At 38.9% G+C, this 21,079-nt stretch overlaps 1 protein-coding gene across 3 annotated transcripts in view; it reads left to right on the forward strand.

Moving 5' to 3' along the window:
- cdh8 (cadherin 8) overlaps positions 1-20,562 on the forward strand; it is a 101,140-nt gene extending 80,578 nt beyond the window's left edge. For 2 of the 3 annotated variants that reach the window (XM_082525884.1, XM_082525885.1), the window contains 6 exons: positions 2,099-2,346; positions 10,498-10,634; positions 13,146-13,267; positions 14,004-14,121; positions 17,983-18,234; positions 18,417-20,562. In XM_082525884.1, the coding sequence (XP_082382010.1) occupies positions 2,099-2,346; positions 10,498-10,634; positions 13,146-13,267; positions 14,004-14,121; positions 17,983-18,234; positions 18,417-18,910 (1,371 nt within the window). In that variant the 3' untranslated portion in view covers positions 18,911-20,562. The remainder of the gene's footprint in view (positions 1-2,098; positions 2,347-10,497; positions 10,635-13,145; positions 13,268-14,003; positions 14,122-17,982; positions 18,235-18,416) is intronic. The other variant, XM_082525886.1, reaches the window with a different exon arrangement.
- The last annotated feature ends 517 nt before the right edge of the window (positions 20,563-21,079 follow it).

The following is a 21,079-nucleotide window of genomic DNA, read 5'->3' on the forward strand; positions in this document are numbered from 1 at the left end:
GTGGGTGTCAAGTGAGGAGGAGGGTGAGGAGGAAAAGAAGAGGAGGTTAATAATGAGTGTTCCAAAGAGCTCCTCCGACCGTGGAGAGGCCTCAGAGCCTTTGGTCTACTAGTGGCCTGATGACAGAAATGTAGAAGTGTGGAAGTCAGAGCCTCAGGTCACTTCCAGCGTCCCTCCGGCTCTTGCTGGTGTCTCAAAGCTGGGCCCCAAGACACTCCTCCACCCACCTGCACATTCTGGCCCCTGATCTCTCAGCACTGGCCCTCTAGGAGCTCAGGGGCAATTCCTCTTTCGCACTCCTACCTTCTCTAACTGAATACATTTCTCGTTTTGTTCATCTCTCTCTTCCAAGTCCTTCTCTCTCCCCCAAGCCAGCTCTTGTCCCCTCAAGCGGCAAGGCCCAGTTTTGATTTCCCTATAAATCCTGGTTATGGAGCGTGGAAGTGACTTGATCCCATTATTCTAGTAGTATGAGAGCGACCAGAGGTGATTCAGAATGAAATTGTGACAGTCTGGGGTGCCCTCAGAGATGCCAAGAGAGTAAAATTGTTACTATCCTCTTTCTTTGAAATATTAATGATGGGCCATCAATTGAGAAAAAAAAAAAAAGATTAAATAGATATTCGAGTCACACAATGAGATGTTCCTGTACAAAGTGTTTTTATTTCCCTCTGTAAAATTACTCCTTTCATTGGTAGTCTTCTATAAACACCTGTCTCATTTACGTTCTGTGAGCTGGTTGTGATAGCAGTATGAAAGTGCCAATAATCTACTCTAACTGAAAGCTTTAGCGATGAGATTTCGGTTCTTTCATGTTGATAATGGTTGAAAAATATTTTCAGGTTATATAACTCTGAAAATTGCACAGTGACTAATTGATGTGTTGTGATGTTGAAATAAATTCTGGCCAAATAAAATGGCTTGCTAGAATATACAAATAGCTTAGACATTATCATAGGCAGTCACAATCTCTTCAAAAATAATGTCTGTGTGCAATATGAATATGCTTAGAGCCGGTTAAAGCAAGTGTCGTTAAGAGTACGGTAAGTTTTTACACGCTGAGACTTTGAGTGTGATTTGCTGGTCTTGGCACCGATGCTGCCAGGGGTTTGGGGACACGTAAAAAACAAATATATTGGTTCTCGCCACTTTAATGCTAGATAAATAGTTTTTTTTTTTTGATATTGTGTGTGATTGATGAGATATGTGCGAGCCATGTTATTTACATTTTAACAATTTAATGATAACATTATTAGATTTTTGATTGATTGATTGGTACCTTACACCAAATACATTATTATTAATTATAATAATATTATTAATTTTAACAGATTTTTTAAAATAATGTATTATTATAAAATTATTTAATTATTTAAAATTGTACATTTAGGAACATTAATAATAATGTTGTAGCCACAGCTGTCCTGGGACAGACTGACAGAGCGACGCTGCCATATCGCGCTATCGGTCCCTCTGGCCATCACCAGTAGGCGGTAGGTGAAGCGTCTTGCCCAAGGAACCGGCAACCGGCAACCTTCCGGTTACATGACGAACTGCCAACTCTTTGAGCCACGATCACCCCATTAGAGAAATATACCTAATTATCAAACATAAAAAGTTGTAGTAAACACTTTTAGACTCTTTTTATGTTTTTATAACCTGGCAGAGTTCGAGGTAATATTAATTGGATTGTATATAGTTAATTAGATTAAAAGGGTAAATGTAGGTTCCCTATACTCCAGCTCCAAAAACACAGGCTCTTACATGTCACCTAATAAAACCCACCATTGTCTTTCATTGGACCCTTACTGCATAGTGAACATCCATACCTTTCAAACACCAGCTGCAATTAAAAAATTTTTTCAAAAGCTTAAAACATTATCTGAATACATAATATAACACCACATGTCTTCATCATATGTCAAGGGTGTTCAGTTTTGCGTTGAATGACAATCAGTATTAAAGTTATCAATGCCGAGGATATACAATCCTTAAACACTTGCACTCCACTCTACTTTTTACCCCTGGACTGTACATTACATTTTGGTGCAGGGTTAGTTAATTAAAATAAAACTTCTGTTTCATCTTCTCATTACAGCCTTTAGACTATGAGAGCAAGAGAAACTACACACTCAAAGTTGAAGCTACCAACATCCGCTCAGAACCCAGGAGTAATGGGCCCTTTAAGGACACAGCTACAGTGAAAATTGTGGTTGAAGACTCAGATGAGCCTCCTGTTTTCTCCAAACCTATGTACTTATTAGAAGTGGATGAGAACGCGCCCATCAACAAGATCATAGGCACAGTCACTGCCAGGGACCCGGATGCTACTGGGAGCCCTATCAGGTAAGATGCAGTTAACATTAAGCCTGTGACAGAATTTCCACCTTTGCCTCAAAACTATTTGCTGTTAACTGACCACAGCAGAATGGTAGCAAAATCTGCACACACACACAAAAAGTACGTTGACTTCAAACAGTGGAGAGAAGGTTAACAAAATGAACCTTTTCAGGCTATAATGACTTGTTTTAATAAAATGGTTGACAGTGAGCCATGCAATTAAACCGCCTCATGTCTTTGACCTTTGGAGAATGTGGTAGTGTCTTCTGCAGTGAGGAAGGGACTCAATGATTGTTCTCATTTCCACAAATGTACAGAAAAAAAGTAGATTATGAGTTGAAGGCCGCACAACTTTATCTTTCATTGTATGACCAGGCCTGCTGTACTCTCTTCTAGTGTGACTTAGTCTTGGAAATACCACAAGGGCACCTTGAGGATAGGTTATACAGGCAATTTCTCTCCCTCCATCTTGGCATTTCATTAATTCTCCAGTGACTTGCTGACCGCATTCCCGGGACAACACTCAACAGGTTGTGTGTAATTGCATGGTAGAGAGCAGGCTGGGTTTCATAGATTGGCTGAGGTTATAGAGCAGTGGCCGTTCGTTCTATTTTTTTTTCTTTTCTGGTGTCATCCTCATGTTTAGTGATGAGATTGCCAGGAGGAATTGAACCCCACAGATGCATGTTGCTTCCCTGGTAAATAGAGAAGGATATTTCATATATAATGACATCCTTGGCCTTAAAACTCAGTTTTACGTCACGGTGCTCTTATGTTTTTTAGTGAAAGTCTGTGTTGGGGAGAGTGACAAGGTAGTCTATAAATTAGTGAAATTATATTCTAAGTGTGTGAAAGTCCACTTCATAATTAAATACAATAATCTCATAATTGCATTTTACTCTGAAGTGGGTGTAGCTTTAATAGCTAGTTATGTTCACATACTTTTGCTATTTGCTCTCTTCAGTGGATCATTATTGAAAGAAAAAGTAATTAAATAATGAATGAGTGTGGCTGCAGATGGCAGAACCCTGCTGACATGATCTCTTTGGCCATTTGTTGCAATGGAACTGTCCACATATCAACACATTCTTGGCACAGTCTTGGCACATTTGAACTATTTTGAACATGAGACAGTGAAAATTGAGTGATTGACTAGATCATTTCTATATTTGCAATTTATATTTATTTCTCTTTCTTTATTAGTTGAACTTATTGCAGAAAAAATCTCTAAGCTCTTAATCACTAATTTAATATTTTGCAGTGAAACGGTTGCATTGCTTCAAGATTATTTTTTTTAATTAAGCTAATTTTAATCTAAAATAGAAAGCAGAAGAAATGGTGACCAGGTCATAGAATGCAGTAAAAAAAAACTTTATGTGCCATTCTTCATGGGAAACAAAATACAAACAAACACCAGGTTGCATTTTGCCAGAACAATTTGCTTTAAACTAGCACATTAAGGTGATCTGTCTGGTGAGATGGAGCAAATTATTGTCATGGGGGTCTCAGTATGTTGCACCACTCTTACTAAAGACCACTGGATTTCACTTCCAGCTCTGGAGTTTGGTGTTAGCATGTATTGTGACTCTGAGCATTTTTCTGAGAAAATAATTCAGTGAGTTTTTGGTCCTTGTAAATATATTGGCTGACAGAAGGTTATAGCTTCATGCCTCATAAGAGATCCCAAGTCTTTTCTACAGTACAGAAAATCTAAACAAAGACTTATCATACAACAAGTCAAACATTGAGTCGTCATTTGGTCTCAAGAATATCATATAAATCATATTTTCTTTCTCAAATGATTTACTTTGTCCAATAAAACCAAATGAAAGCTCAGTGACTCACAATGATAGAAAACTGAACCAAAGTAGAACATTTACACACCACAGAAGCCATGTTTTGAAACTGGAATGATTGATAAACATTAAATGTGCAGTATGCAATTTCTTCACAGTATCCAATTTCTTCTGCTGGGGTCCTCTCAATCAAAATAATAAAATAGATAATTTAATGATGTTTTCAAGTAGTGTGAGAATATTGCCAATTAAAATCTGTCATACCTCAGGCAGAAATCATGTTCATGAACAGGGTGATATATTGGTTTAACACACATTGTGTTTGGTGACACATACACCCACACATTTTTAGTTGGGGCAGCTGAGTGGTCAAAGCAATAAAAAAAGAACTAAAAATGAAAATTGAATGAACTAAATCTTAATGAACATGTTGAACATTGTTGTACAACCAGAAAGTGACAACCATTGTTTCCATGAAAGTCAAAAGTTATATATACAGCATGTTTTAAACAACCTCTCTTGACCAAAGTGCTGTACAAGTTATACAAAATATACACTAAATAGAAACAGTCACTAAATACAAAACAAATATATGCTAAGTAAATATTCATAAATGTGGCTTCAGCCCAACTGTAAGTAGACTGCAATCAAACACACTATTCTTATTGGTGAAAATGTAAGTTAATTTCTTTTTTTTTTTGAAAATTCTAAAAGTTCAGGATAATCTAAATTCCAAAGTCACCCTGATTATTTCAAAGTCTAAGCTCATCTTCTCAAAGAAATGGCATTGACACAGAAACCCTCTCTACTTGCAAGATTAGGTTTAAAACGTTTCTTTTTGACAAAGCATATAGTTAGGTCTGGATCACGTGATTCCAAATCTTCCCTTAGTAATGCTGCAATAGGCATAACATGCTGGGGGCCTCCCATGATGCATGGAGTGTTTCTGCTTCAGTCACATTTTTTCACTCATTACGCCCAGTTAATCATTAGTTCTGTCCTGTCTTTTGGCCTGTCTTCTTCCTCTCACCCCAACCACTCGCGACAGATAGCCGCCCCTCCCTGAGTCTGGTTCTGCCAGAAGCTTTTTCCTGTCAAAACAGAGTTTTTCCTTCCCACTGTTGCCAAGTTCTTGCTCATAGGGGCTCATCTTCTTGTTGGTGTTTTCTCTGTATTATTGTAGGGTGTTTATCTTACGATATAAAGTGGCTTGAGGCAACAGTTGTTTTGATTTGGGGCTATCCATCCATTCATATCCACTTATCAGGCTTGTCACAACTTGTCAGGATGGTGGGTGTGCTGGAGACTGTCCCAGCTGTCTTAGGGCAAGAGGCTGGACAGGTTGCCAGTCTAACACATAGGGACAGACAACCATCCACACTCATATTCACACCTATGGACAATTTAGACTTACCTATTAACCTATCCCCACTAACTGCATGTCTTTAGAATGTGGGAGGAAGCCATAGTACCTGGAAAGAACCCACACAAACACAGGGAGAACATGCAAAATCCACACAGAAAGACCCCAGCCTGATGGTGGAACTGAATTCAGGACCTTCTTGCTGTGAGGCAACAGTGCTGACCACTGTGTTACTGTGCCACTGTGATTTGGGGCAATATAAATAAAACTGAAGTGAATTGAACTGAATCCACAGCAGTCAACTCTGATAACAAATGAGGCTTTATGCCATCCATTGACGATGGCCTATTCAAGTAGATTTTGGTGCTTTCTTTATAACATGAGAAACTGAGAGGTCATCCTTCCATCTTACAGTGAGGTCCAGCTGGCGAGATGTTTTTAGTAAACATGTCCTGACTGCCACACTTCTGGAAAGAGAGGCTTTCTTCTAAGACTGACTTGAACGCCTCAGTCAAAGGTTTGGTGCAGCGTAGAGGAAAAATACTTGGCTGTTGTTCTTGCCTTTGCAGTCTTGTTTACTTTCCTTTGAAATGTAATATTTTCGATTGGTAGGGCTTAATGTTTATTACCTTTGACCCTGTGGAAGTCTGTATATTTGGGGATTACTGCAAGGACCTTATTGTGACCCCACCTGTAACAGCCGTCTCCCAGAGCTTTGAGGCAGCCAGTTAATATATGATTAAAACACTGGTTTAAAATATACACTTTATTAATCTGTGTTTTCCTTTGTTCTTATCTCTCTGTTTTTCTCTTCTTAGTCTCTTAATTTCTTCGGTTTTCTAAAAGAACAGGTTCCTACAAAAGAAAGCTGTCGTTAGTAAAGTCGGATCTATATCTTTGGGGTGGCAGCAGTAATAGCAGCTTTAGTTAGACGCTCTCCCGTCATCATCTGAACAAGCTCCTGATTCGACCCCTCTGATTAGAATCACTTTCTGTCTTAATCCCCCCCTGCCAGACCAGACCAAACCAGTTTGAGTCAAAACCACTCGAGGCGAGTGCTCTGGTGGGCTGCCATGTCCTCTGCACTCAGGAGACAAACTACCCCTTAGCTGTACTTAATGCATCCAACCAATAACATTTCAGGTGCACTCCATGAAATACTTCCTTAGTACAGCTTTTCTCTGGAGCCTGTGCTCTGTCGTTTTCTACCTGACTGATCACAAATAAAAAGCAATGTGACATCTGGCAGTCACTAAGGTTGTCTGACACAAACTGTTTGATTTCATATAATATGTGTAGTTTATATCGGAAATATTGATACAGTGACAAGCATTGGCAAAAGATTTTAAACATGTTTGATTTTCATCTTTTTGTTTATTCTTGTTTTGTTTTTTTTACTTTTACTTTCACTTTGAAGTAATTTACAGGAGCATAATGAAATTCCAAAGAATGTTTGTTTATGCCGGCTCAATATGTTACGGCACAGCTGACAGCTGGCATACTATGTATGGTAATACAAGTAGTCAAGCAAAGGAGATGGTTTTGAAACAAATGGAAATGTAATGTCACTAAAGAAAACACCTTCTACTTCACAGGGATATTTTCCTATATTTTTAATATTTTGTTATTTATACTATATATTATTTCTAACTCTCAAGCAAATCACCATCTCCATTAAAAGAACTTGGAAATGAAACTAAATAAGATGTTGTGTTCAAACATAAATGGTCAGCATTTAAGAGTCGGGGAAACTAATTTTACCCCTGTGATCCTCCCAGGGGAATAACTGACGTAATAGCAAGCAGGATTATCAGGGGCATTTTGTTTGCGGCCAACAAAAATATATATATATATTCTCAATCTTTTCACCTTATAGTCTTCCAACTTGTACAGGCGCTCAGTCACTCACATTCACACTGTAATGGAGATAAAACCCCAGCCAGTCAGGGGTGTGAAAAAACACAAATGGACATAGAAACCTTTCCATGGCTGCTTAGCCTATAATAGATAACCACAGGTAGACATACATATCTGCAGCACATGTTGTGTAGCATGCTTATATGATATATCGGACGCTTCCATAATGATACATCAAACAATTAGCGGTAACAGTTAAGTGGGAGGCATCACTATCATGCCTAGTTTGGCCACAGTAAACCATTCATGTATGTCTTTCATTTTGAAATAAGAGTAATAAGAATTCTTCCATAACGACTAAATAACTTTTTTGAACTTTTAACTCTAACCGATTTGAACTAATGAAAACTTTACAAATATTTCATTTATTATTATCATAACATTTTCTCTTGGTTTTTCATTGTATTTGAATATTTTAATTCATCGTACTTTATAAAACTCCCTCCAACATTGCCAAAGCCATATGTAAAATTGTTTAATTTAAATTTTTTAGGAAATGCTTCTGTTTTATGTGTACATTTTTTTCCACACACATATAAAATTGGTTATAGAGAAACTGAATTAGAGCCTAATTTTGGGAAAGGAAAAAAACATAATATACTCATTTTATAATAGAATCATTAGTGTCATCTTAATGATTCATTTTGCACTTTATGAGTAGGCCCACTGCACAGCAATGTGAACAAAAGCAAACTTAACTTTTTTGTTCCTTTAACACATAAAGAATTTTTTTTAATAATATATAATATGTAATTAGGTTTTGTTCCTAGTCTATGTTATTGACTGAAGAAAATTTTGTGACAGAAAAGAGACATCACTGTGCATAGTAAGCATGACCAATGATAGCTAGCATGGCAAAAAGGGGCCATCCTCATAAACTGCAACAGAGAAGTCCCACCCTGGCCACACTGTTTGATAGATGACACTCTGTGAAAAATGCAGTGCATCAAAGTTCTAATTACAAAAAAACAAACAAAAACAGTCTAATTATAGCTTGTAGCTATTTTGCTATTTGAGCTTATGTTCCACTAATGTATGATGATGATGTTTATAGTGATTCTGAATATTTTTGGATGTCAGCTGCAGCACTTATAAAATATTTGGCACAAACAACCTCAACATGATGGATAACTGTTTGACCTAGGCCCGTCCAGAGCCTTGGAAAAAAAAAATCTTCTGAAACATAAAGCAAAGCTGAAATGATGTGATAGAAATACACGGACGCGTGAATACATTTGCACCTGTTCTCACATCACACTCGGGAAAGCTGCGAACGTATAATGTTGGAGATCATTTTTTTTATTTGCTTTTAATTCTTTTCACATCACATTGTCAGTTTGAGTGACAGGTGGCAGAACATTTCAGGGTCTGTCTCCTCTCTTCCACGTGAGGCTGTCAGACTTTGACTGGGATCCACTCAGTCTGCAGGAGAGAGGCTACTCCCAGGTGGGTTGCTGCTGTCTGCCTGTCTTGAAAGTGCTTTGCGTCTGCAGGCCAAGAGAGAAAGAGAAGGAGCGGTGGGGTGTTGGTAGTGGGGGGTGGGGTCCTTATGGACCTCTTCCAGCCTGGCGTCTAGAGGATTTTACACCATTTCATCTCAAAAATGGAAATGTCACGGCTCGGTACATCTCCCCAACAATTGGAATCTGGGCCAGTGGTTTATTTATTTCATTCCCTACCATTCTTGTATAAGCAGCAACCTTCTTCATATAAATAGTTATTGTGACTTTGTCTTTGCCATTTTCTGGTGCTCTTTTTCTGTTTTTTCTTTCCTTTCCTCTGCATTCCTTTCCATTCTGTCTTTTCATTCATTCTCTCACATAAATACTATAGACTCCCTGCCAACAGGTCTACAGTGATAGGGATGAGCAGTTCCAGTGTGAGACAGAATGAGACCCAGGGTGAGGAAGGAGGAGAGACAGGGTGAGCAGTGTGCCTGATGGCCGGGATGTCTGTGTGGGGAAGGGGGTTTGCTCAGAATTGGATAGGGGGATTGGATTAGTAAGAGCTTGTGACCCAGCTGGATAGAAAAGGAAGAAAAAAAATACTTTTGCAATATTGTGGGTGGGTAGGTGGGGTACTGTGAGGAAACAGAGAGAAAGTAACAGGGACAATGTGTCCTGGAGGTATGGAAACCCTTGTGCTGTGCAGTACATGTAATTAGTTCACGTGAATCACTGCAGCCTTGTGTTTTGGGTGAGTAGGATGTTTATGACAGTCACACATAATGGCAAATGAAATGTGTGAAACCAAAGATGACCCATAATGACAGATTCTTTTTTAGTCAGTTTTGTGTGGGCTTGTCCCAAGAATTGGCGCTGTGCGTGCTGCAACATGAAAGAGCGATTTCACAGCTTCAAGTGGCATCAGAAAATTCTCTTTTATGTGCATTCCAGTGCTTCTGCTTTTTTTTTATTTTTTGGGGTGGGGAGTTTTATGTGTTGCACTATTTTTTTTTAAACTGGAAGACTATACAAGTCTCAGTCAGTGTGTCACGGGCAGGGTCATAGATTAATTTCAATCTGAAAAAGGACAGCTTGACAAAAATACGTAAATAAAAAATGAATAAAGCATCTCCTTCTACTAGTTTAAAAAGAAAAAAAAATTGCTGAAATCGGACAAGGGTTCTTAATAGGCAGGTCACTGTTTAACTCCTGTAATATTCATTACCTCCCCACCCCCATGCCCCTCTGTTGTTGGTGTTGTATGTGACACAATGCTGTCCTAACTCATTAATGCAAAGCCTTTGGGAGCCATTGAGTATTGACAGATCCCAAACAGGGTTAACAGCACCACATCTCTTACCCTGACATAACATGTACTAATGGTCTTTTTTGCAGGAAGGAGGCATCGCCTAGATGGGGGGGAGGGCTTCTAGGCTGTAATGCCCCCTGCTGTTCATGGGGAGGCAATAATTATCCCTCAGATGATAATTATTGATTTCCAATTGTTTTTAAATGAATATTGATCTACAGGTTTCTCCTGTTAGGCACAACACCCCAAGGATTAGAAAAGATGCTTCAGTGGTGCTGCCGCAACAGTGTTTTGGCTCAAATTTCTGGTGTTTGTTTATCTTGGTAGGTACTTCATTGATCGACACACAGATCTGGAGAGGCAGTTCAACATCAATGTGGACAATGGCAGGATCACGCTGGCCAAACCATTGGACAGAGAGACAGACATGTGGCACAATATTACAGTAACAGCCACAGAAGTCAGTAAGTAACATTTGCTGGCTCTGTTCTCCCCTGCTGTGCACACTGTCCATAATGATTTACCCCCAAAGCTTTAGAAAATAAAGCTTTGGGTTTTTTTGTTTTTTAATGGGTAACAGCAGAAACACATGTATGCTATCTTACTCCTTTGAACAACTTTATGGGTGTTCTCAGTCAAAGGGATCACTGACCTGCTTCACAAAGTTCTCCATTCAACAGTATAGAGCTGCTTTCTAAACCAGCACTTTTAATCGCTCCAAGAGTATGGCACAAACAATTAGCATTTGAATCCACAGAGGCATTAAATACGTTAATTTGCTGAGTTTTGATTGAATTAAACAGCTCAGTAGTCAATTTGTGAAAGTGCAAGAACATTAAGACGTATCAAATAAACAGTTTTAAAGACATGCTCCAGAGTGGATTGCTCCAACGCCAGCATCCATTACAGATTAGAGAACATCTGCGAACCGCAAAACTCACTGACTATGTAGAAAATCTTGCCGGCAGAGCTACAAACAGCTCCAACCATATGTAAGGCTTTATTTGCATACAGATTGTTTCAGGGGGGCTGTATGTTGTGATAAAGCTTAATGTACCCCTTTAAGCTATTGGAATAGAAATTTACACAGCTTGTAACTTTTTTCTGTCCGATTCGTCTCTTCTATCTCTTCCTCCTCTCTATGTCTCATCATCTATCTGTCGCTTTCTTTCTTTAATCAAAGAAAACACATATTAATTGTCAGAAAATAGAAAGAAAAAAAAGTCCGTACACTGTCGCAATGTTTTGGCCATGCGGTAAAGACAAATCCCACCGTCGCAGCAGCCTATTGGAGAAACTGAATGTGTCTCATTTGATAAGCTGGTTCCCTTGTCATGTCGTGCACCCTTACATTGAAAGCACATTTTCATGCCTCTTGGCAAAGTAACTGTGGCTTGAGATAGTGGCATCTCTGAGAACACCTAATAGGAATTTGCCAAAATAAATACAGCAGTTTTGCTATTCTTCACGGATGGGGAGGAGAAGCCGGTGTCTTCTCTGGCGTGAAAAGCAATAGATGTGTTCCCAGTTCTATCCCGATGCCATTTGCCACCCAAACTGAGGAACGTTCTGCTGCCTCGCACCAGTTGACATCTGACTAATCAGATTCTATTCCCTGTCTGCTACTAGGGGGAAATCGCTTGCGAGGGGAGGGCACACTGTCTCCCCTCCCTCTGCTCTAATCCATCTATCACTGTCTATCAGACTGTCAATTTCCACTCACCTCACTGCTTACCTCTTTTTCAATTCATCTCCTGGAAAGGCTGAAGGCCCTGAGTTTCTACTGCGTCTACTGCTTCATTTTAAGGTTTTACTGAAATTATGAAAGAGAAAAAAACCTAATGCTTTTATGCAAATAATTTGGTATTCCATGCTCAGAAATGTATATTAATGTAATCCTCTGTGACAGTGGTTTAATTTCTTCATAGAAATGTGACAGTGTAACTTTTAAAGACAACAGCTGTTGGAATGGCGGGACTTATCCTAGAACATAAGCAGTGAAAGGCAGTCTGGCACTTTTCACGGCACTCAGGATTTCTGCTGCTGCAGCTTCACTCTGTCTGGTATGGCCCGATGTTTTTAGCAGATAAAATCTGAGAACTCTGGGAAAATGCGATCACATATGCTGATTTTATGATGTGGTACCTGGTATACAGCATAAAGTATGTTGTATATAAGCATGTCCTCAGTGTAGCTAATCTGTAAAAATGAAAGGAAATTACAAAAACACACACACGGTTCAAGAAAAATGTAGTGTACGTCTAAAATAACATTGCAAAGCATTCTCTTAAATTGATAATTTTCCAAATCAATAAAAATAATTTAAACAAAAATCACTATTGTCACTGGCCATGGTGACACAACCGTCTTGGGTCCACATTAATAGATAATTGCTTTTAAAGTTGGCATTTGCACCACTGATTAATAAATACACCATTCACAGAGACTCTCGAAAGCGACTGTCAATTACCAGTGATGAATAATTCCAATCAAAATCTAATCTAATTAAACTGCCTTTTATTGTCTTTTTAGACTTCAGTTACCAATGACTCATTAATATGCATGTTTTAACCCTCATGTTTTAAACATTACAGTGTACAGGGGATTTTCAAAAGCACTTTGAATAGGATTTTTTTTCCATTTCTGTTGCCTAGAATCCTGTTTTGCATCGTTGATACTGGCTGAAATTTAGATTGATGTGGCTTATCATCTGTCCTCCCATCAGCCCAGGAAATGAAGGGAGAATAAAGATGGAAAATAAAGGAAATTAAAACTAGGTCACAGAATTTACCTGGGATTTCAAGTATAACATTTTTTCTATCACTGGCTCTTCTTATTTATTAATCTCCACTTTTCCTCTACATCTTTTGATTCCTTATGATTCTATCTATCTATCTATCTATCTATCTATCTATCTATCTATCTATCTATCTATCTATCTATCTATCTATCTATCTATCTATCTATCTAATCAGGAAATCACAGTCAGATATCAAGGGCAGTTGTGGCCATCAGAGTAATGGACATTAACGACAATGCACCCGAATTTGCCACCGAATACGAGGCCTTTTTATGTGAAAATGGAAAGCCTGGACAGGTAAGGAAAGAAGACGCTCATTCATCAAAGCAGTTATCTATCAATTTCTTACTCTCTGTCCTTTTCTTTCTCTTTCTCCTCCTTTGTAATGATTGGCCACAGTGAATTATAGGCTATTTATTTCAGTGGGAAACTACAGAGGTGGGAGTACGGTCTTTTTTCTCCACAAAAGTCCTCCTTCCACACAGTGTGCGCTGAGCAAAGGGGAAATGAGAGCAGTCAGGATTGATCAGAGTGGATCATAATTCAAGACTGTCTTTCATGTCCTCCTCCAGATGGCACAATGCTTCCCCCAGCCAAAAATCGTGGACAAGTACTTAGCATTCTCCTTTTCATCAATCGACCTCATTCACGGGACCTGTGTATATACCATAGGGAGTTTTATTGAAAGGAGGAGAGAGAAAAAAAAGTAAACAGAGAAAAGATGAAACTGTCCTGCCGGGCCTGAATTCTAATTTCCAATAAATCATAAAGACATACAGTGTGATAAGACCTATGATGACAGATTAACAGATAGAGCCAGGAGCCTGAAAGTGTGCCAGACTAGACAGGACCTCATTGATAATAATCTCAAACTCCAGGAATGAATAGGGCACATATTTCATCAGGTATGATCCAGCCACTATTACACTGAGGCAATCTGCGGTGGCAAAAACAGAGTAATGAATAGGCTGCCTCCTCTAATGGTTTTGAGCCCTCCTCTGTAAATCTGCTTTTCTATCTGTTTTCAACACAGGTGATCCAGACTGTCAGTGCGGTGGACAAAGATGACCCAATCCAGGGCCATTACTTTGACTATCGTTTAGTCCCTGAGATGCTAAACAACCCCAATTTTACCATCAAAAACAACCAAGGTGAGAAGCAGGTGACATCAGAGAAAAATAAGTCTTTTGTGGCAGAATGACTGAAGTTTCTGCAAATTTTTTCAATGGCTTTCCAGTCTAATCTCCAACCCGCGGCACGTTAGCCATACTGGAGATGAAATCTGGTGGATCAGTGTAGCTCACAATTAGCAGATGTGAAATTGTCTGGACACCAGCTTCTTTTTACTCCCCAGCGCGTTTTGAGGGAAACTAAATGAATGGGATCCAAATGGCTTTTCCTGGTATTCTTTCAGCTAAATGTAGGGTGACTTCCTAGGAGCTGTTGCAGTGTGGCAGATGGTACTAAATTTATTTGCTAAATACTCTGAATGGTTTATTTGCCATTTTCTCATGTTTTTTATTCCATTCCTCTTCTCTTGCCTTTCCTTCATTACCGACTCTGAACCGACTGTGTTCACCATGAGTTGTGTAATAGTTTCAGCTTGGGGCAGAAAGATCTTCATATGGTACTACCCTTCTGTTCCGATGTGGAAGCTGTAGGCAAAGTTACTGCTACCTCTCTTTGATGCAAGATGAGTTTGTATAAATCAGGTCAAGTGGGCTACCATTTTTTTTATTATAATATTTTTAACAAACCTTGCGCTTCTGAACAGCACTGGCAGGATATGTGCATAACATCCCAACGTGTTATGAATAAAAGGCTGCATCAGCACAGACTTGCTTCAGATTATTTAGTCTTAACTCTGGATCAACTTCAAAGTTTATAAAACATGCATGCTCCTGAATCCTGTCCTTTTGTGCAGAGGAGATTTATTAGTTTCTTAAGATGATGTAACAGATAAAACCTCCACTAGAAATGATTCACCTCTAAAAGCACAGCTCTGTGTTTGACCAGTGAACAAAAAGCCTCCTCTCTTCCTCAAATGCCTGAAACAAAAGTAAATATGTGTTGTGGTTTGGTTCCATATATTACATACCACTTGTCTATGGTAATGTTAATTCTAAACAGAAAAAAGCACCATTGCACCATATTCCTCTGCACTTGAGTGACTATTTCTATCTGAGGCGGCAGCTGTGGGAGACACTTCAGTGAAGAGCGCCGGGCTCCTGTGAGCCTCTGTGTGCTGCTTTTGTTTGTGATGATGAGTCTAATTGTAGGGAATGCACAGTGAAGAGGTTAGGGGTAGCCTGCCATGGGGAAAATGGCGAAGGTTCTGACCAGCTATATAGAAGATACTGAGCGTCCTCACAACTGAGTATTCAGTAGGCGGGATGCAACAGAGCAGGGCTTCCCATCCTTGGTAGCTGAGACAACATACTCACCATGATGCAAAAAATGTAATTCTGCTGATAGACATTATTTTCACACTAACATTTGTATGAGGAAATAACACAATGTTCCTTTTACAAATGCAATGTTCAACACATTAGGAATAAAATGTACTGTTGCTAAATTCATTATGCTCAAGGGTTTTACCGCTACAGTTTCTGGTGGCTAATGTCAAATAGTCTTTGACAGGTACTACTTTATCGTCATTAATAGAACAGAATCATCTCCTTTCAATTCTACATCACCTTTTAGCATTATCTTTATACTTGCGACTATTCAGAGTGATCCTTGTTTATTAAAAAAATTAAAGGGTCCATCAAAAATTTAATTCCTACTTGGCAACACTTTTTTTCCTGGGTGCCTCCAATATTTGAGGTTCATCTCTAGGTGCCCTCCTATTTCCATGACCATCAAGATATATTATGAATAAATGTCATACATACATGCACCGTACATGTGTTTATCTGCTTTTGATTGCCAGAGTGCCTGCTGCACACACTCTACATATGCAATCCACACAGTATATCCAAATTTAAACTGCAACCTTGTAATCCAGGACCTAATACAGTTAGACAGACAGTTAGATGCTGAATAATTTTCTCTAAAATTGCTCCTTCACTTTACCTCTACTTTTTTTTAGCATCATTGTGAGCGGGACAAGTAGCACTGTCCAGTAACTGCAACAGTCCATATCGCAGTTACTGGTTATGATACATTGCTGATAAATCGTCTCTTAAAAATTTAAATATAAACAGACTTTTCAAATAAGAGTGTAACTATTCAGACTGCCCAAAGTTTTGTCATTATGCCCCCTCTTTCCTCCTACAACACCAAAGAATTGTGTCTTTCACCCCGACTTGCTGAACCAGCTACAAGACAAAGGTTAGCAAAGGAAAAATGCTTGCTAATGTAATTTTGCAGGCTAATTAGCCAATTAGCTGTACACCGAACAGCTTCAAACTTTACCTGCAAGTGTCAGTCAGTTTAAATATTAATTGTTGTAGTCCTTATTCTTCATCACCACTGCTGAATGAGCCTTTACTGCATGTTAACACAAAATTGTCTCCGGCTCTATAAACAACATTTACTGCTGCATGTTAATTTTGTTAATGTTGTGATGCTGAAAGATTGTCAGTGAAACATGTAGTCTTACACTCAGATTTAAGGAAAGGCTTTTTTAGGGACTAATTATTAGTGTCTGTGATTATACAGCATACAATGACATGCCAATAATGAGGACACAATACAACTGTGACACAAACTGACACCCTAACCATTTTGTATATTTATTTCTAGGCAAATTTGGTCCTACCAATATGACCTCTTTCACTTCTTAGATCCTTTCATGTTAGGTTATAAAACATTTAATTTATGTAGGTTGTGAAACTTCAGAGGCATCGGGAATTTGAAAGTGTTTAGACTGTTGGTGTCACTTTTGCTGTCACTGCTGTCATTTGTAGCCTCCCACATAATACGTTATTTATAGCAAATCTTAATTTAAATAAGGCTTTGCTTTTGTCATAGTGACAATTAATATTTCAATGTACACAGTGTTCATCAGAACGCTAACAATCAGTAGATGAAACACTGTTCAAGTGGCCTAATATATAAAAGGTAATAAAAACAGCATTGTTGTAAACCTAGTGAGTTCAGTCTGTTTGAAGGTTATGTGCACAGCTGTCTTTCTCTTTGAGTAGAAACTCCGTATGTCGATTGGCAATTCTATTTTTTACCATCAATAGTTGCTAGGAAAATGCAAATCATCTGCATATCAGAACATGCCCCAATGGTTTACTTCACTATAGTTTATACTTCTTACTATGCAGTGCTCAATGATCTAAATAAAAAGGGACATGTCGGTGCTCACAAAGCAGAGTGTATCACTTTGTGGCAGCACTCATAAGAAAATAAATCTGAGCATATGTTCACATCAATTACAGATTGTGCAAAGCAAATAATTCTATCATGAAGTCTTCCATCTTATGATTAAGTTTGCTCTGTCAACACGAATGTTTCAACTTGGCCCTTCTCTCTGTATCACCCTCAAGCTGCGAGGCAAAGGTTAGACTATCAGAAATCTTGTATGTTTTCCATAAGATCAGCAGGAGTAGGTTCTTATGGGACTGCAAGTGTTTGATAATGTGAGGAGGCTAAGGAGTGCCAGCTAATGAGCAGACAGCTTCACAGAAGTGCCATCAAAGAGCAGCTGGCACCTTTCTGGGTCGACATGTGCCATCTTCTTAGCCAGTGTCGCCTGCCGTGGTCCCTTCATTTCCTTCACTTTCAAAGAGGGACGGCGAATTCAGATTCACCTTTCTTCAGAATCCTCAAATTGGACTGTAGAGAAACGAAGGAAGGTGGTTGGAATCTATCTACAGCATTGGAATGTGAGAATGCTAAAAAGCCTAATGGCGATTGATGTGAAATTAGTTTACCCTCATGCTGCACTGATCTTCACACAATTTAATAATAGAACTTCAGTCTGTCACCACCATGAATAATAATGGGTTTTTCTCACGCCCTTGCAAAAATTCATCTCTGGCTTTACATCTCTCTGACAGACAATTCAATCAGTGTCCTAGCCAAGCATGATACCTTCCGACGACAGAAACAGGAGATGTACTTCCTGCCAATCATTGTGACGGACAATGGGAATCCGCCGATGAGCAGCACCAACACCTTGACGATCAGAGTCTGTGGGTGCAGTAAGGATGGCATTGTCCAGTCTTGCAACGTGGAGGCGTATGTCTTACCCATTGGACTTAGTATGGGGGCTTTAATTGCCATCCTTGCCTGCATTATACTACTGCTAGGTGAGGTATCCGTTCTGTTGTGCATCATTCCATTGAAGTGGTTTTAATGGATGTTGTAGACATCATAGATTTTTTTCCTCCATAAAAGATGTACTTGTACTAACACAAAAATCCACTTGACCAATCCTAACCTAGTTTCTCGTGTATTTTTCTACCTATTTTTCAATCTTTCTTTCTGACAGTAATAGTAGTACTATTCGTGACCTTGAGGAGACACAAGAATGAGCCTCTGATTATCAAGGATGACGAAGATGTGAGGGAGAATATTATCCGTTATGATGATGAAGGAGGAGGTGAGGAGGACACCGAAGCATTTGACATTGCCACGCTGCAGAACCCGGATGGCATCAATGGGTACCTGCCACGCAAGGATATCAAGCCTGACCTGCAGTTTATGCCACGGGCAGGTCAACATTCGGGTCCAAATGGTGTGGATGTAGATGAATTCATCAACGTACGGCTCCACGAGGCAGACAATGATCCAACAGCACCACCTTACGACTCCATCCAGATCTATGGATACGAGGGCCGGGGATCCATTGCTGGCTCCCTCAGCTCACTGGAGACAGCGTCATCAGACTCTGACCAGAACTATGACTATCTCAGAGAATGGGGTCCACGCTTCAGAAGACTTGGGGAGCTCTACTCTGTGGGTGAGAGTGACCGTGAGACCTGACCTTTGATTTCTTAAAAACAAACAAACAAAAAAAAAGACTTAAGATTTTTTTTTTCTGTCCACATACTTGTGTATTGAACGCTAGGGGGTTTGTTGGCTTTTAGAAACTGGTGTTTAAAAAGAAAAAAAAAACAGTTAATAACAAGGGAGGCCACCTTTTTGTAATCTTTTTAGAGTGAGGTATAGCAGTTGTCATCTACTATGTCAAGCGCATTATAATTGTTCAGCCAAACAATGTCTTTATTAGGAGATCTATGATTCTTGTGGAGTGTAACTTAGATTCCGTTGTGGAGTGTCTAGCAGTATTTTGGGTGTTAGTCATTTACTGTGACTACCAGTAGCAGAAAAACCCTGGCATTGCTGGTAGTTGCTCAGTGAACAGATATTTGTGGGTTCTCTGAAGCTTGAGCGGACACCATGCTCGATGCTCCATGGACAACAAGCTGGACTACAGAAGGTGGAGAGGGTTTCCTGTCTCCCTAAGCCATGCAGCTGATGGTGATTGCAAGGAACAAGACAATGACAAAGCAATATATGGTCTTCATTACAATGATGAATGTATGTATGATTTGAAAAAAAGCAAAAAGACAAACCAGTATTGGCTTTAAGGTGAATTTGTTATCATTTGATATGTTCTCTGGTGGCCACATTTATAAACTATCTAAAGCCCAGAAAGGCTTGCTTTATACAACTCTTTGTATTTACATGCTACAGGTGTGGGTTGCAAGCGTTACTAGCCTATAAAAGACTGAAGTGAAGACAAAAAAGAGAAATGTAGAAACTCTGAGGCCTTCTTTTTACAGAAGCAACATTAAATACAATTGTAATCTACTGTTTTTGACAAGAGATGTGTTGATTCTTCATTATTGTTCTGAGTTTTTGTATATCTGCTCCTAAGTCTTTTTTTTCTGTGCTGACTATTTGAAGTGAGTGTGTTCAGATTATTTCACATTCAACAGTTTTTTTCTAACCACTCAAACACTATTTCATAACAGCCAAACCATATCATAAACCTATTGCAGTTGATGATGTAGATTAGATTTAAGCAGGCAAACAAGACCTCTAGGTTACTGTAGCAATGCAGATGAATTCATTAATTGGGACTTCAGAAATGGGATCTTTCTGACACATGCTAATTCTGTGTAAAATATATTTCGTAATATATTCCGAGGTGCAGCGTCTGAGCACAATAGTCCAATTGAGAACTAAGTGACTCTTTTTAAACATCAAATCTCATTTAGGAAACACAGATTGTGTTAGCCCAAGAAAAATGAATTTGCGGATCAGGACCATGTGCATATTGTGCTTACACTGTATGATATCAATAAAAAGACTTGTACTGTACATAGAGTTACTGCTAACGTCATTAGCTTTCAATGAGGTGGTAGGTTTTGTCTCTGCACGTTAGCTCTTGCACATTATGAGAATTTCAATGGCACTACAGCTGCGTGCATACTCAGTTTGTACTGATACAGTATTATGGCAGTTCTCGGTAGACTAAACAATATATATGGAATAGTCCTACATGCAGATCATATTTTCTACTGTGCTTTAATGCTTATAAATGTGTATGTTCAATTATTTACTCCCTGTACTGTAATCTAAGATACCCTGTATTGTTTCCTACTTTGTGAAATATATTTTTATAAATATTGCCGAATGAGTGTGCTTTTCTTATACAGGCTAGAGGTCAACACTACAAAACGTTGAAGACAGTGCTACACAGCAAAATCTCCAGTGTTAAATTAACACTAGAGAGTGTCTACATGGGTCCACACCTCTGAGTGTTAAATACAACACTGTTGAGTGTTAAATTAACACTTTTGACAGTGTTATATGTTTAAAAGTAACCTGGTCAGTTTTGAAGATTAACAATGGCTAACACTGAGCAGTGCTGATTTTCTAACACTGGAATATTTCTAACATTTTGAGTTATTTTCCAGTGTTAGAAAATCAGCACTGCTCAGTGTTAGCCATTGTTAATCTTCAAAACTGACCAGGTTACTTTTAAACATATAACACTGTCAAAAGTGTTAATTTAACACTCAACAGTATTGTATTTAACACTCAGAGGTGTGGACCCATGTAGACACTCTCTAGTGTTAATTTAACACTGGAGATTTTGCTGTGTATGAAGATAATTTTCAGGTCAGCTCAGTGACACAAAGC

The sequence above is a fragment of the Aulonocara stuartgranti genome, assembly GCF_965226115.1.
Source record: "Aulonocara stuartgranti genome assembly, chromosome: 1".
Classification (NCBI taxonomy): Eukaryota; Metazoa; Chordata; class Actinopteri; order Cichliformes; family Cichlidae; genus Aulonocara; species Aulonocara stuartgranti.